The sequence below is a fragment of the Anomaloglossus baeobatrachus genome, chromosome 4 (genome assembly GCF_048569485.1).
Source record: "Anomaloglossus baeobatrachus isolate aAnoBae1 chromosome 4, aAnoBae1.hap1, whole genome shotgun sequence".
Lineage (NCBI taxonomy): Eukaryota > Metazoa > Chordata > Amphibia > Anura > Aromobatidae > Anomaloglossus > Anomaloglossus baeobatrachus.
In genome coordinates, this window is record NC_134356.1 from 510598938 (window position 1) to 510612359 (window position 13422).

General features: G+C 42.3%; 1 protein-coding gene across 1 annotated transcript in view; it reads left to right on the plus strand.

The window, feature by feature from the left end:
- ADAMTSL3 (ADAMTS like 3) overlaps window positions 1-13422 on the plus strand; it is a 725891-nt gene that overhangs the window by 460082 nt on the left and 252387 nt on the right. The window contains exon 7 of the mRNA XM_075345857.1: window positions 1625-1751. Coding sequence (XP_075201972.1) covers window positions 1625-1751 — 127 coding nt within the window. The remainder of the gene's footprint in view (window positions 1-1624; window positions 1752-13422) is intronic.

Sequence of the window (13422 nt, forward strand, 5' to 3'; positions counted from 1 at the left end):
TGAACTGTTGGTCTCCTTGTGAGTACAAATCATTATCCGATACTGGCCAGCCAACTTCAACAGCAGTATGCCAGTGTACAGCCTGCATAGTCTCACAGCTCACAGAACACAAGTCTACACAACCAGTCAGGACCAGTCATTTAATGTAGCATGCCGGAGTCAATCCCTCGCCCACCTCTACTGCCTCATGGCACCCTGTTTATGGTACACTTGCCAATGTTCGTGAGGAACCATGAGGAGATGTTTGATCACTGTACATTTTCTTAGCAGCCATGCATGCATCCCAACTCAGCTGTGATCTCAATGCCACTTTCAGACACTCCTTAATTGTCTACAGAGCTATAGAAAAAAATGGGGAGCACGGTGGTTCAGTGGTTAGTACTGTAGTTTTGAAGGGCTTGAGTCCTGAGTTAAAATCCCACCAAGGACAACATCTGCAAGATTGCAGTCAGACCTCACCCCCAAACAGCGTTTGTGACTGGTTGGAATCACAGACCCTGTCTGTGGGTCTATCATGGTATAAAATAAATAAATAAAATTAGTGTAGGGTACCCCATGTATGGATTCCAACCAATCACAGAAGCTGTCTGGGGCGGGGTCTGATTGCAGACAATCAGATGCCGGTGGGCAGGTAAAGCAGTGAATATGGATGAGGGACAATGAGCGGTCCCGGTAATACAGCCGTAGGAGCAGTTACAGCCATGCCAAAGACTCGGTAAGTAAGTTCTGCTTTATTTTCTTTCTTTTACAGCTAGGAGGCTTGGAAAAGATTGGGAACCAAACTTTGAAAGGTTCGCTCATCTCTTTTAGTAATATCAAGATTGTAAAGACTTCAAAGAGTATCAGCATATACAGAGCTTGTTGTCTTCTACCAAGGAGACACATGCTGTAGGTCTGCATATAAAAATAAAAAAGAAGACATGACATTTTAAAATAGAATCCTTTGCACAGTTGCTTAATTTTCCATTTTGATGCAGGGCTGCAATATAATGAACTGTTATGTTGCTGGATGCACTCAACTGGTAGTAAACCAAGCTGGCCATCAACTCATACATGACTGTACAAAACAAAGAACAAGAAATCTGTTGACAGTTTCCATTAAGCAACATCACAACTTTCTGCAGAGCATAAAGAACAGCATTAAAGAAATCTGAAAAACATCATAACGAATAATGAAGAGTTTAATAAGATGGCAGATTTTTCATTTGCTGTCTACAGGGTCAATATTTCTCAAAGGTGAAACACTAAAAATAGGATAACCCCAGAATGCACTTAAGCCCTGTATATTTCTTTCTATGACAGACATCCCCATTTCCCCATTAAATTGGACCATGAGCCAGTAACATTGCTAAAACAATACAGTAATATTATACTTTGCACTTTTACTTGGCGTTTGCATTATAACAACTGATAAGCAATCTATTTTATTAAAATAACATAAATGATATGGTGACACAGGATGTGCCTTACATCATTCGAGAAACAATGTGTGCTCTGACAGAATTAGGCCAGCTCATAAAATGAAAAGTATAACATAATAAATAAAATTCCAGAAACCTGAGCAAGTGTACTACAGTGTGCTACAGGTCTGCCCTCCTTCTGACTCTGCTGTTGATGTTGGCAGGCGGTGGGTTGCGATCGGCAGCTTGGGAGCAATGCCAAAGAAGACAATTGTGGAGTCTGTGCAGGAGATGGGTCTACATGCCGGCTGGTGAGAGGACAATCCAAAACACATCTCTCTACTGAAAAAAGTAAGTTTCTCATTAATCTTTCATTTGTATGTTCCAGAAAGTCATCACTCTTAATGTTTGTTGATGATATCTAATCATTCCGACTAATAGAAGATTCTGTTCTTTGCTGCTTTACATATTCCTAAACTTCATAGATGTATACTATGGTAGCTATACATGGTAATGCCCAGTATATGATTTAAAGACGACCTGTCACTTGGTATACATATATTATTGTTGTTTATCTGGTGTAAATGTTGCTTTTCTCTTAAATTTGGCATTGTTTATTTTGTGTTCATGCACCTCTCCTTTCCTGAGATATGGCCCCATCCTCCCTGTGTATAAATGTAGTTTGTTAGGCAACTGGGAGTGGTTCTCGAGAAGATTCCAGTAGAGAAGAGTTGATGACCACACCCTCTTGGCTATAAAAACTAGATTTATATACAGGAAAGACTAGGCGGTATCTCAGGAACAAAGAGACGCAGAGACAAAAGAAAAACAACTCTAGGTTCAAGTGGACAGTAGCATTTCCATCAGGTAATTACATTCATGGTAAATTACAGATTTTTTTTAAAGAATCAAATGGACATTGACTAAATAGAGGTGATGGCATAAAATAACAAAAGTACCATTACTCACCAGATAAACCAGTTGCCTCTTTATAACCACCACTCTAGTAGTCCCAGTTGCACCTCCCGGTCTTCATTTACTATGCTTCAGTGATGATATGCCTATCTTCTAACATGGCTGTGGGACGATCATTTTCTTTAGATGTGTATGGTATGAGAGGGATTATCCAATCCATACCTAGGATTTAAAGGAGTAAATTATCTCCAATCCATAGAAAATATGTCAGTGTTCCTCTGAAAATATTAAGATTATTACACTCTATCCATGAACTAAGTGACTTAAGTACCCATTGGTGAAACCTGGGCTCACTAGCCGTTGTAGATGCTGTAGGCATGCACTCGACCTTGAATAAGTCAGTAGGAACTTGAGTACAGTGTATAGTAAAGCATGTGGTTTGTCAGACAATTAGTGAAGTGCCATGGACATATCTCACAGTTCATTGCTCAAGATGAAACTATACTGTAGATTAGATTATTTTTCTACTACATTCATTCTCTTTTTATCTTTAAACATCTTGGTGTTGAAGTCATAGAACATTAAGCCGTGCACTGTGTATAACTCCTCAGGGATGGAGAGAGCAGAATTAAAATAGCTAAATTGCCAAGACTTTTCCTAAATGAAAAGAATTTATTCAATGAGCAACTCTGTAACACTTTCAAAATTGGACATTTGGCAGCCTTGTACTAATAACCAGTAGTGAGAAAAAAATCTTGTCTGGAATTTCCATACTAGTCTTTACCTCTTTATAGTGAAGCACAAGAATCAGAGCTCAATAATATCAGATTCTGAGCATCAACAGAAGTTCTGGTGCAGTTCTGTTCACACCAATGCTAAGATCTGTTCTGTCCAGCAACCTGTTGTGCTATTCTATCCTATAAAATAAAGTTCTATTGATGGGATCCATGCATTAAAGCGCCCGTTACACGCTACGATATATCTAACGAAATGTCGTCGGGGTCACGTCGTTAGTGACGCACATCTGGCATCGTTTGACATATCGTAGCGTGTAACAGCTATGATCGACTGTGAACGAGCAAAAATACTCACCTTATCGTTGCTCGTTGACACGTCGCTCATTTTCAAAAAATCGATCGTCCTTCTGCGCGCCGGTTGTTCATCGTTCCCGAGGCAGCACACATCACTCCGTGTGACACCCCGGGAACGATGAACACAGCTTACATGCGTCCCGCCGGCAATGTGGAACGAAGGAGGTGGGCGGGATGTTACGTCCCGCTTATCTCCGCCCCTCCGCTTCTATTGGCCGGCCGCTGTGTGACGTCGCTGTGACGCCGAACGTCCCTCCCCCTTCAGGAACAGGATGTTCGCCGCCCACAGCAAGGTCGTTCGGGAGTTAAGTACGTGTGACGGGGGTTACCGACTTTGTGCGCCACGGGCAACAAATTGCCCGTAACACACAAACGATGGGGGGTGCGATCGCACATGCGATCGCACTATAAATCGCAGCGTGTAAAGTGACCTTCTTTAGTTAGGAGTGGACGCATGTCAGACAGATGCAGCATTTCTGTCATTACTCCTGCTAAATAGTGATGAGCAATTAGTAAGTATTTGTGCTCGGATTATTCGTAACGAATCCCAAAGTACTATTCCAGTATTCATCACGAATAAGAAACCTAATGCAAGGCAATGGGGAACCTGAGCTTTTTTCATGAAGATTTCCTAGAAAAATTCTTTGGTTCTTCAATAACTTGGATAAGGTTCATTATTTGTGACAAATACTGGGATAGTACTTTGGAATTTGTTACGAATAGTTACTATTTGCTCATTACTACTGCAAAACTCTACAAGTGCTCTAATAACTGTCAGCCACATATCCCTTTGAAGCTTGGGTCACGCAACTGTTTTTCTCTCCTCCGAAAAAATCAGTCTGATTATGTCAGTCACACTCTCACCAGAGTGTGGCCCAAAATTCTCGAATGTGGAGAAGATTGAAAAATAAAGTTCATCATCTCCTCCATTCCATTAGTCCATGAAAATCGGACCACACTTGGATGTCATCTGAGTGCTTTCTAAATATTTTGAAAGACCCATTGACTTGCATGACAAAGTGCGATACGATTTATGGAGGCAAATCATGCATGCTGTGATTCCCTCCTACAGACTCAGTCTGATGGAAAAATTGGACATGCGCACTACCCCACAGAATAACATTGGTCCGAGTGCAATCCGATGTTTTGTCAGTTTGCACTCAGACCAAACCTACGGTCATCTACATGACCTCTCACAATGTGAGTGTCCTATGTGGCTATATGTTCCTTTATCGATACTACCCACATGTTCCCATATCAGTCGCAGCCATATTTACTTTTTTGTGTGGTAACTACATGTTCCCTAAATTGTTGTAGACAGCAGTTAGTGGAGCACCATATGTTTTGTTTGCTTTTATTGTTTGAGGACATCAAGCCAAGTATTCAGGAGACAGACCTCAGAAATCTAGTGTTGTCGGGCTTTAACAGTTTAACACCATAACACCTATTTTTAATTTAAAGTGGTTATACGCTACTTTTACATTAATGGCCTATCCTCATAGTACTGCACATCTGCCTCCTATTGATTAGATGGGGAGGCAGATGTGCAGTACCCGGCCGTATCACTATCAGAAGATGGAGAAGCTCCAGAACTGAGCATTTCTGGCTGCCTGATGACGCCACCAGGACCAAGAACAGTTAATCAGCGGGGGTGCGGGGTGTCGGACCCCAGCTGATCAGACATTGATGACCTATCCTAAGGATAGGACATCAAAGTAAAAGTAGTGGACCACCTCCTTTAATGAGTGCAAACAGAGCTTACATAAATGTTCAATTTGTAAAGGAGGCAGTTCAGATATTATTTAAGAAATTGGCTGATATTCAATTTGCCCTAGTAGAAGATATACAGTAAATGTACTCTCTTGGCTATTTTTTGGTTATTATTATTAAATGTAAGATAACATAAAGTATATTTTCTTACATGTATGACTGGGAGGATCCTCAGGACTGCAGAACGTCTCCTCCTGTAGTTTGCGTTCTGCACCTTTTGTATATTTTTAGATATCCTTTAACTGTTAAAATGTCGAGAAAACAATAACAGACTTCACAATAGTTAATCATTGTGACATCTGGATGCCCTGACTCTTCATTAGAAGGTTACATGAAAAGGATACGCTTTCAGTGATGGCATTGAAGGAAATGGGCCAGTCCCCTATGGACAGTGCAGCACTGGCAGGATTTCCTTTCCATGGCAGATTAGCATTACTTTATAGGTGGCAGGACAAAGACGGGGACAGCCACACAACTTTACATCCTGTTGCATTCAACAAAAGACAAACTCACTGTTTCAAAATGCAGATTTCCTCAGATATGATTTTACAATGAGTTATGGCTGTAAGGGCTGTACTGCCAACGATGGATATCAAATCAAATGAAACTGGTTTTATAGAGCGAGGTGGCAGATAAAGGAAGAACTACCTTGTATTTATTATGTGTGAAAGACAATTTACAAATTATGGAGAATCTGTGATCTGAAAAGCCAATGTTCAAGCTAGAGCCACACTGAATCTCGGGTGATCTACAGATAGAGTGGCACAGAGTATAATCTTTAGGGGGTATATAGGTAATAGATGTAACTGGATCCTTGTATCTTAGATCCAAAGACTTTTTTGCCGCAAAAGAAGACAACGAGATACTAATTTACGCATGTTATTGTGGATGAGGGAGCCCTTTACATATTTTGTATATTATATAATGGCAAGAAGAACAAACAAGTCAATTTTGGAACAAATCAAGCCAGACATGAAACCTGAAGCAAACATCACCAAGCTACAACATGCCTATTTTGGATACATCATATGAGGAGAGTAGTCACTGGAGAAGAACATCGTAGTTGGAAGAATGGAACGAACAAGCCGAGGAGGAAGACCAGCAACTTCATGACTTAATACCATAAAGATAATGGTGGAGAAGTCCCTGGTGGACCTATCTAGACAATAATAATATAATAATATAATATTTATTCATTTATATAGCGCTGTTAATTCCACAGCACTTTACATACATAGACTGCACAAGATTGATCTTCCTACAGAGCATTCATCCATCGAGTCACCATAGCTCGAGATCAAGCTTTAAGGCAGTTAAAAAAACAAATACATTACTATATACATGCTATTTAGTCATGGTATAATAAGTGACAATCTGACTAGTAGTACCACATCAGTCATAACAATGAGAAGCTTCTAATCTTTTATTGACACTGCCAGTGATGGACAGACATGTAAATATCCACTTACATTCACATAGTATTTATGCTATTCCATATATTGGTCACTGTTTCAATTTACAAATACAATGCAGCCATGGCCAAACGTTTTGAGACTGACACAAATTTTGATTTTCACAAAGTTTGAGCTTTTAGTCAGCTGTGTCTGTTGTTACTAAAGTACAGTTATAAGCATTCTTTAGGAGACTCAGCAATCCCTCTACTTCCTACAAAGTTATTTTCTCTGATGAAGCTCCTTTCATAGTGAGACATCTGAAAGATTGATTGTCCAAAAAAAGGTGAGCACTACCATGAGTCCTGTGTCATACCAGCAGTAAATCATCCTGAGACCATTCATATGTGGGGTTACTTTTCAACCATGAAGTGGGATCACTCAGAATTTTACTTAGGAAAACTGCCATAAATAAAGATTGGGTTCTAAATATCGTCCAGGAAAAAATTCTGCCAACGATCCAGGAGCAATTTGGTGATGATCAATGTTTTCTCCAGCATGATGGAGACCATGTCAAAAGGCAAAAGTGATAATTAAGTGGCTCGATTAACAAAACATTGAAGTTTTGGGTCCATGACCAGTAAAATCCTCAGATCTCAATCCCCTTGAGAGCCCATGATCAGTCTTCAAAAAGAAGGTGGACAAAAAAAATAACAGAAATTGTAATATACTCCAAGGACGTGTTAGGCTAGAATGAGTTGTGATTAGCCATGATTTGGCCCAAAAGCTGATATCCACCATACCAGGGTGAAAGGGAGTCTTGAAAAATAAATATTTGAATAAACTTGATGTATTTGGCAATAAAAGCTTAAAAACTTATTAAATGCTGATAATTGTTCTTCAGTATCTAAATAAACATTGGACAAGATCTATAAACCCTGAAGAAAACAAGTTTGTGAAAACAAAGCTTTGTGTCAGTCCCAAAATCTGTTGGCCATGACTGTATATTAGACAGTCTAGCATCTACCTGAATTATCATTTGGTTCATGTTTCTACTGACAGTTGACTCTAAAGGTAATTGTGCATAATATCCACTTTTTAGCGTGTTTCAAGTCTTTGAGGCAAATGGTATTGGCTGAAATATAGAGACTGTCCCTTCGAAAAAGAACTCTTGGCAAGTCATGACTTGGGAATGCCATGATTAGGAACCATTCATGAATCTAATATTGAAACGCTTAGGTGATCACATATAGGTTTCAAGATTTCCTTTTTTGACTTGTTTTTGTTTTTAAATGAACCAATAAACTTCTAATATTTTTGAATGGAGATTGAGTGCTGGAAATACCACCCATTTTACAAACTCTATGGAAGAACAGTATGTCCATGTATACATAAATAAAAATGACAATCATACCACAGATATGTAAATTATATGAACCACAATAAACTGAAACTTACACTATCAGTATGTGTTTCCATTTATGGCCTTCCTTTAGAAAAACTTCCATCTTACATCAGCTCAAAAACATTACAAATGAGTCAAGCCGTGGCGGCACTCTGCATGGTTGTGTAGGGTGATAAGTTTGATACATACAAGTCTGTGTATTGATAGAGCTCCAGAAAGCTGGAGGCTGCATTAGGGGAGCCGCTGCCACAGATTCTGTAATTTGTACCAGAAGAAACTACAGACACCTTGAAATAATCTTGAGGATCCAGTTAAAAAGCATTAGAATCCATCAAACACTGCTCTTACTTGTTATGGGATGAATCTGACTCAACCAATGTGCTTACCATTATAAAGGAAGCAGAAGCAAAAAAAAAAATGTGAACAGAGCCTTAAGTCCGCTTTACACGCAATGACATCGCTAACGAGATGTTGTTGGGGGTCACGGAATTCGTGATGCACATCCGTTCTCGTTAGCGACGTCGTTGCGTGTGACACATACGAGTGACCGCTAACGATCAAAAATACTCACCTAATCGTTGATTGTTGACATGCTGTCCATTTCCCAAATATCGTTGCTGTTGCAGGACGCAGCTTGTTCGTCGTTCCTGCGGCAGCACACATGGGTATGTGTGACACCGCAGGAACGAGGAACCTCACCTTACCTGCGGCCGCCGGCAATGAGGAAGGAAGGAGTTGGGCGGGATGTTTGTCCCGCTCATCTCTGCCCCTCCGCTTCTATTGGGCTGCCGCTTAGTGATGTCGCTGTGATGCCGAACGAACCGCCCCCCTTAGAAAGGAGGAGTTTCGCTGGTCACAGCGATGTCGCTAGGCAGGTAAGTAGTGTGATGGGTCAGAGCGATGTTGTGCACCACGGGCAGCGATTTGCGAGATCGCAGCGTGTAAAGTGCCCTTTAGAGTGAAATTTAGTGAAGACTTCATGTTTATGGGTGTTTATAAGCATTTATGTGGCTATTATCATACTATTATGGGAAAGCAGCCTTCAGACTGTGCTGAGTAGCACCACAGCAATCTGTGGAAATATTTCAGGGGCGGTAGATCAATTGCACAACTGTTTCATAGAGAAGACTCTTAAAGGGAACCTGTCACCAGGTTTTTCCCTTATAGGTTGCGGCCAGCACCAATGAAGCCTTATATTAGGGTTAGGTTCTGTATTGCACAGACGCGAGGAAATATCAAAGACCGCCCACACATGCGCACTACAATACTTTGATCTACCCTGTGCAGATAGAGGCTGGTAATTACCCATATATCTAGGGTTAAGGACATCACACACATGAGAAAAGAGTTGGCCAAACTCACCAATATTGGTGGGATCAACTGATCATCTAAATCTCTGGGGACCCCCCCATGAGCATTCACTGCTATAAGGGTATGGTAATGTGAATTCAAACTGTTTACCAATTTGCATTCCTGTAGGTAAACCATTGTGTCGCGGGCGGGGAGGAGGGTGTCAGCACACCGCGCTCACCCCTTCTGCTCGGGTCCGGCAGTTGCTCCTGGTGGCTCGAGCTGCGGGCCGGATCCCGGGGTGTCTCGAGCGACACTCCTCGCCCGTGAGTGAAAAGGGGGGGGTGTTTGTTGGGATTATAGTTCGTGACGCCACCCACGGTTGTGGTGATGGCACCACCGCTGCTCAGTGTGGGGGTCCCGGGGATGGTGATTGGAGCAGCCAGGTGTTGTGTTGCCCCTCCGTGGGTAGGGGTTGGTGATCCCGGGGCCCGGTGAATAGATGTAAAGTGTAGGGCCTGGAGGGCGCAGGGACGCGGGGGCAGCGCTGTGCCTTGCGGCACTGTGGTACTCACTCAGCCTGAGACACGGACACAGTTTGTACGGTAAACCAACGGCTGGTAGGACGGTCCCACAGACGGTTGCACCTGCACTCCCGGTAGGTGACGGTGACGTCTCTCTTCCTTGCACCTATGTTGTCTGATGGTATCGGTGGATTCCCTCCGGTTACCCGCTCCCCGACTGCAATCTGGGCCGGAGGAGCTCTACACTTTGCCCGCAGGCGCTGGCCCTGGGGAAACTGGTGCCTTGGCGGTGGCGGTGTCTCCCCGGTAATGGTCGGGCTGTTGCCGTCAATCGGGACTTTGTTGCTGGGGGATCTACGTCCCCTTCACTGACGGATTCGGCAAATTGGGCGACTCCTAGCCTTGCCGGGGTCCGAGAGGCCCCTGCCCTGGTGCTGACTGTCCTTCGGAACACTGCTCCAGACCACCGGGCACACAGCCAACGGGGTCCTTCCAGGAACTTCCGAACCGTCCCACTCCGGACAGTCACCGCCGTCGCTGACCTTGCTGCTCTAGCCCTACACACAGCTGGGCTCTCAGGCTCTGCGCACTCTCTGCGCTCTCTCCACTTCTTGCTTTTCTCCTTTTCCACTTTCTTTTCCTTCACTTTCACTTCTGGTTGTTTACTCTAGCCCTCAGCTAGACTGCACTCTTCCCCTGCCCGGGGCTATCTCGATGTTTACTCAAGCCCTCCCTGGGCTAATCTGCCTGGTTACTTCCTGCCTCCAGAGTTGTGAGCTCCTTGGTGGGCGGAGCCAACCGCCTGGCCCACCCCCTGGTGTGCATCAACAGACTCTTGGAGGGAGGCAACAAGGGTTTCTGGTTAGCAGGTGTGCCTACCTGGAGTGTGGGGTGTGGTGGTGTTGTTATCTGTGTCCCCTGGCTTGCCCAGGGCGACATAATTGCCAAAGCTATCTTCTGGGTGGCCAACTGTCCAGAAATTTCAGAACAGTCTGTAAAAATAGGGCACTTTTTTGCACTGTGTGTAAGAAAAAATTAAGGTAGCTATCATTATTTTACATTGAAAAAACTTATACTGATTATTTTGACTGCAATCATCATCATTTTATAGCTTACAGTAAATGCAGCTGTCTTCCTATTACTATTATGGGCTGTAGACCTGTATCCCTTATAATCATAGTGATTTATCATGGTTTTCCAATGTGTTTGTAAAAAAATATTGTCTGTCCATGATTTTTTGATAAGCCGTACAGAGAAAACAAAAAGTCAAGTTGGTGACCCTGGCTGCATTCTCACAACGCACTGTAAACACATGAATACTCGCCCAAGCTGAGCAGCGGAACATGAATTTTTATGGTAGAGTAGGAAGAGAGAGCTGCAAGAAGAATGAGTGTGTCATGGGTGTGTCAAGCTTGACAAACAGTCCTGAGGGATCCAGCTGTAGAGAGTTGCAGTGTTTGGCTGCCCATCTCCCTAACATTCTCTGCTTGGGATTAAACCCTTTCCCTTTAGGACCCTGCTGCAGAGTTCTTCGCCTTTCAGCTGTTAATCATCAGCACTTCCCTTTGTTTGCTTAAATACTCTCATTACCTCTGAATCTGTGCTAGTGATAGTCTTATCCTATACAAGCTCTGGATGCAAGCAGTCAGCTTGCACTCATCTGAAGAAACATTTTTGTTCTTTGCTGTACTTCTCCCTGAGTCATCTGGACATAAGTTGTTTATGTGTTTTCCCCCTGTGTGTATTTCCCTGTGTCTTCTTTAGTCCTTAGTGGGGTTGAGTAAGTACTCATCCCACTGAATCCCTTCCTAGGGCCCAGTTCTAGGGTCAGGAAACCTGCTCATCGCATAGGTGCAGAACCTATTTAGGATTATGAAGGAAGCCAGTGGCCAGCGGTAGACTTGCTTAGGTATCACCATATTCCCCTTCTCTAGACATAGGATTTCCCTTCCCTTCCCTTTCGCCGTTTGCTTGGTACTTCCCCATACCTAGTGTTATGGACAAGATTATGAACAATTATGAGTATTAAGAGTTATATGAAGATATCCAAAAACCAGGATTTAACCCCTTCACCCCCGGCCACTAAAACACCCTAATGACCGGGCCATTTTTTGCAATTCTGACCAGTGTCACTTTGACAGGTTATAACTCTGGAACCCTTCAACGGATCCTGGAGATTCTGAGATTGTTTTTTCGTGACATATTGTACTTCCTGACAGTGGTAAATTTAGGCCGATATTTTTTGCGTTTATTTGTGAAAATTTAGGAAATTTTGCAAAAATTTTGAAAATTTCGCAATTTTCAAACTTTGAAAATGTATGCCTATAAATCTGAGAAATATGCACACAAAATAGTTACTAAATAACATTTCCCACATGTCTACTTTACATCAGCGCAATTTTTGAAACAAACATTTTTTTCGTTAGAAAGTTATAAGGGGTCAAAGTTAATCAGCAATTTCTCTTTTTCCAACAATATTTACAAAATAATTTTTTTTAGGGACCACATCACATTTGAGGTGACTTTGAGAGGCCGAGGTGACAGAAAATACCCAAAAGTGACCCCATTCTAAAATCTGCACCCCTCACTCTGCTCAAAACCACATCCAAGAAGTTTATTAACCCTTTAGGTGCTTCACAGCAACCAAAGCAATATGGAAGGAAAAAATGAAAATTTTACTTTTTAACACAAAAATGTTACTTTAGCCATAAAATTTTAATTTTCACAAGGGAGAAAAGAGAAAGTGCACCCTACAATTTATTGTGCATTTTCTCCTGAGTACGCTGATACCCCATATGTGGTAAAAATCAATTGTTTGGGCGCACGGCAGAGTTCGAAAGGGAAGGAGCGCCATTTGAATTTGTGAACACAAAATTAGCTGCACTCATTAGCAGACGCCATGTCGGGAAGACCCCCTGAGGTGCCTAAACAATTGAGCTACCCCACAAGTGACCCCATTTTGGAAACTAGAGCCCTCAAATAATTTTTCTAGATGTTTAGTGAGCACTTTGAACCTCTGGGGGCTTCACAGAAGTTTATAACGTTGAGCCGTGAAAAGAAAAAAAAAATGTTACCACAAAACTGTTGCTTCAACTAGGTAGCTTTTTTTTCACAAGGGTATTAGGAAAAAATGCACCATAAAATGTATTGTGCATTTTCTCCTGAGTACGCAGATACCCCATATGTGGTGGAAATCAAATGTTTGGGCACACGGCAAGGCTCGGAAGGCAAGGAGCGCCATTTGAATTTTTGACTGCAAAATTAGCTGCACTCATTAGCGGACGCCATGTCGGGTTTGAAGACCCCCTGAGGTGCCTAAACAATGGAGCTACCCCACAAGTGACCCCATTTTGGAAACTAGAGCCCTCAAATAATTTTTCTAGATGTTTGGTGAGCACTTTGAACCCCTGGGGGCTTCACAGAAGTTTATAACAATGAGCCGTGAAAAGAAAAACATTTTTTTTACCACAAAACTGTTGCTTCAACTAGGTAGCTTTTTTTTCACAAGGGTATTAGGAAAAAATGCACCATAAAATGTATTGTGCATTTTCTCCTGAGTACGCAGATACCTCATATGTGGTGGAAAGTAATTGTTTGTGTGCATGGCGGGGCTCAGAAGAGAAAGAGCACCATTTG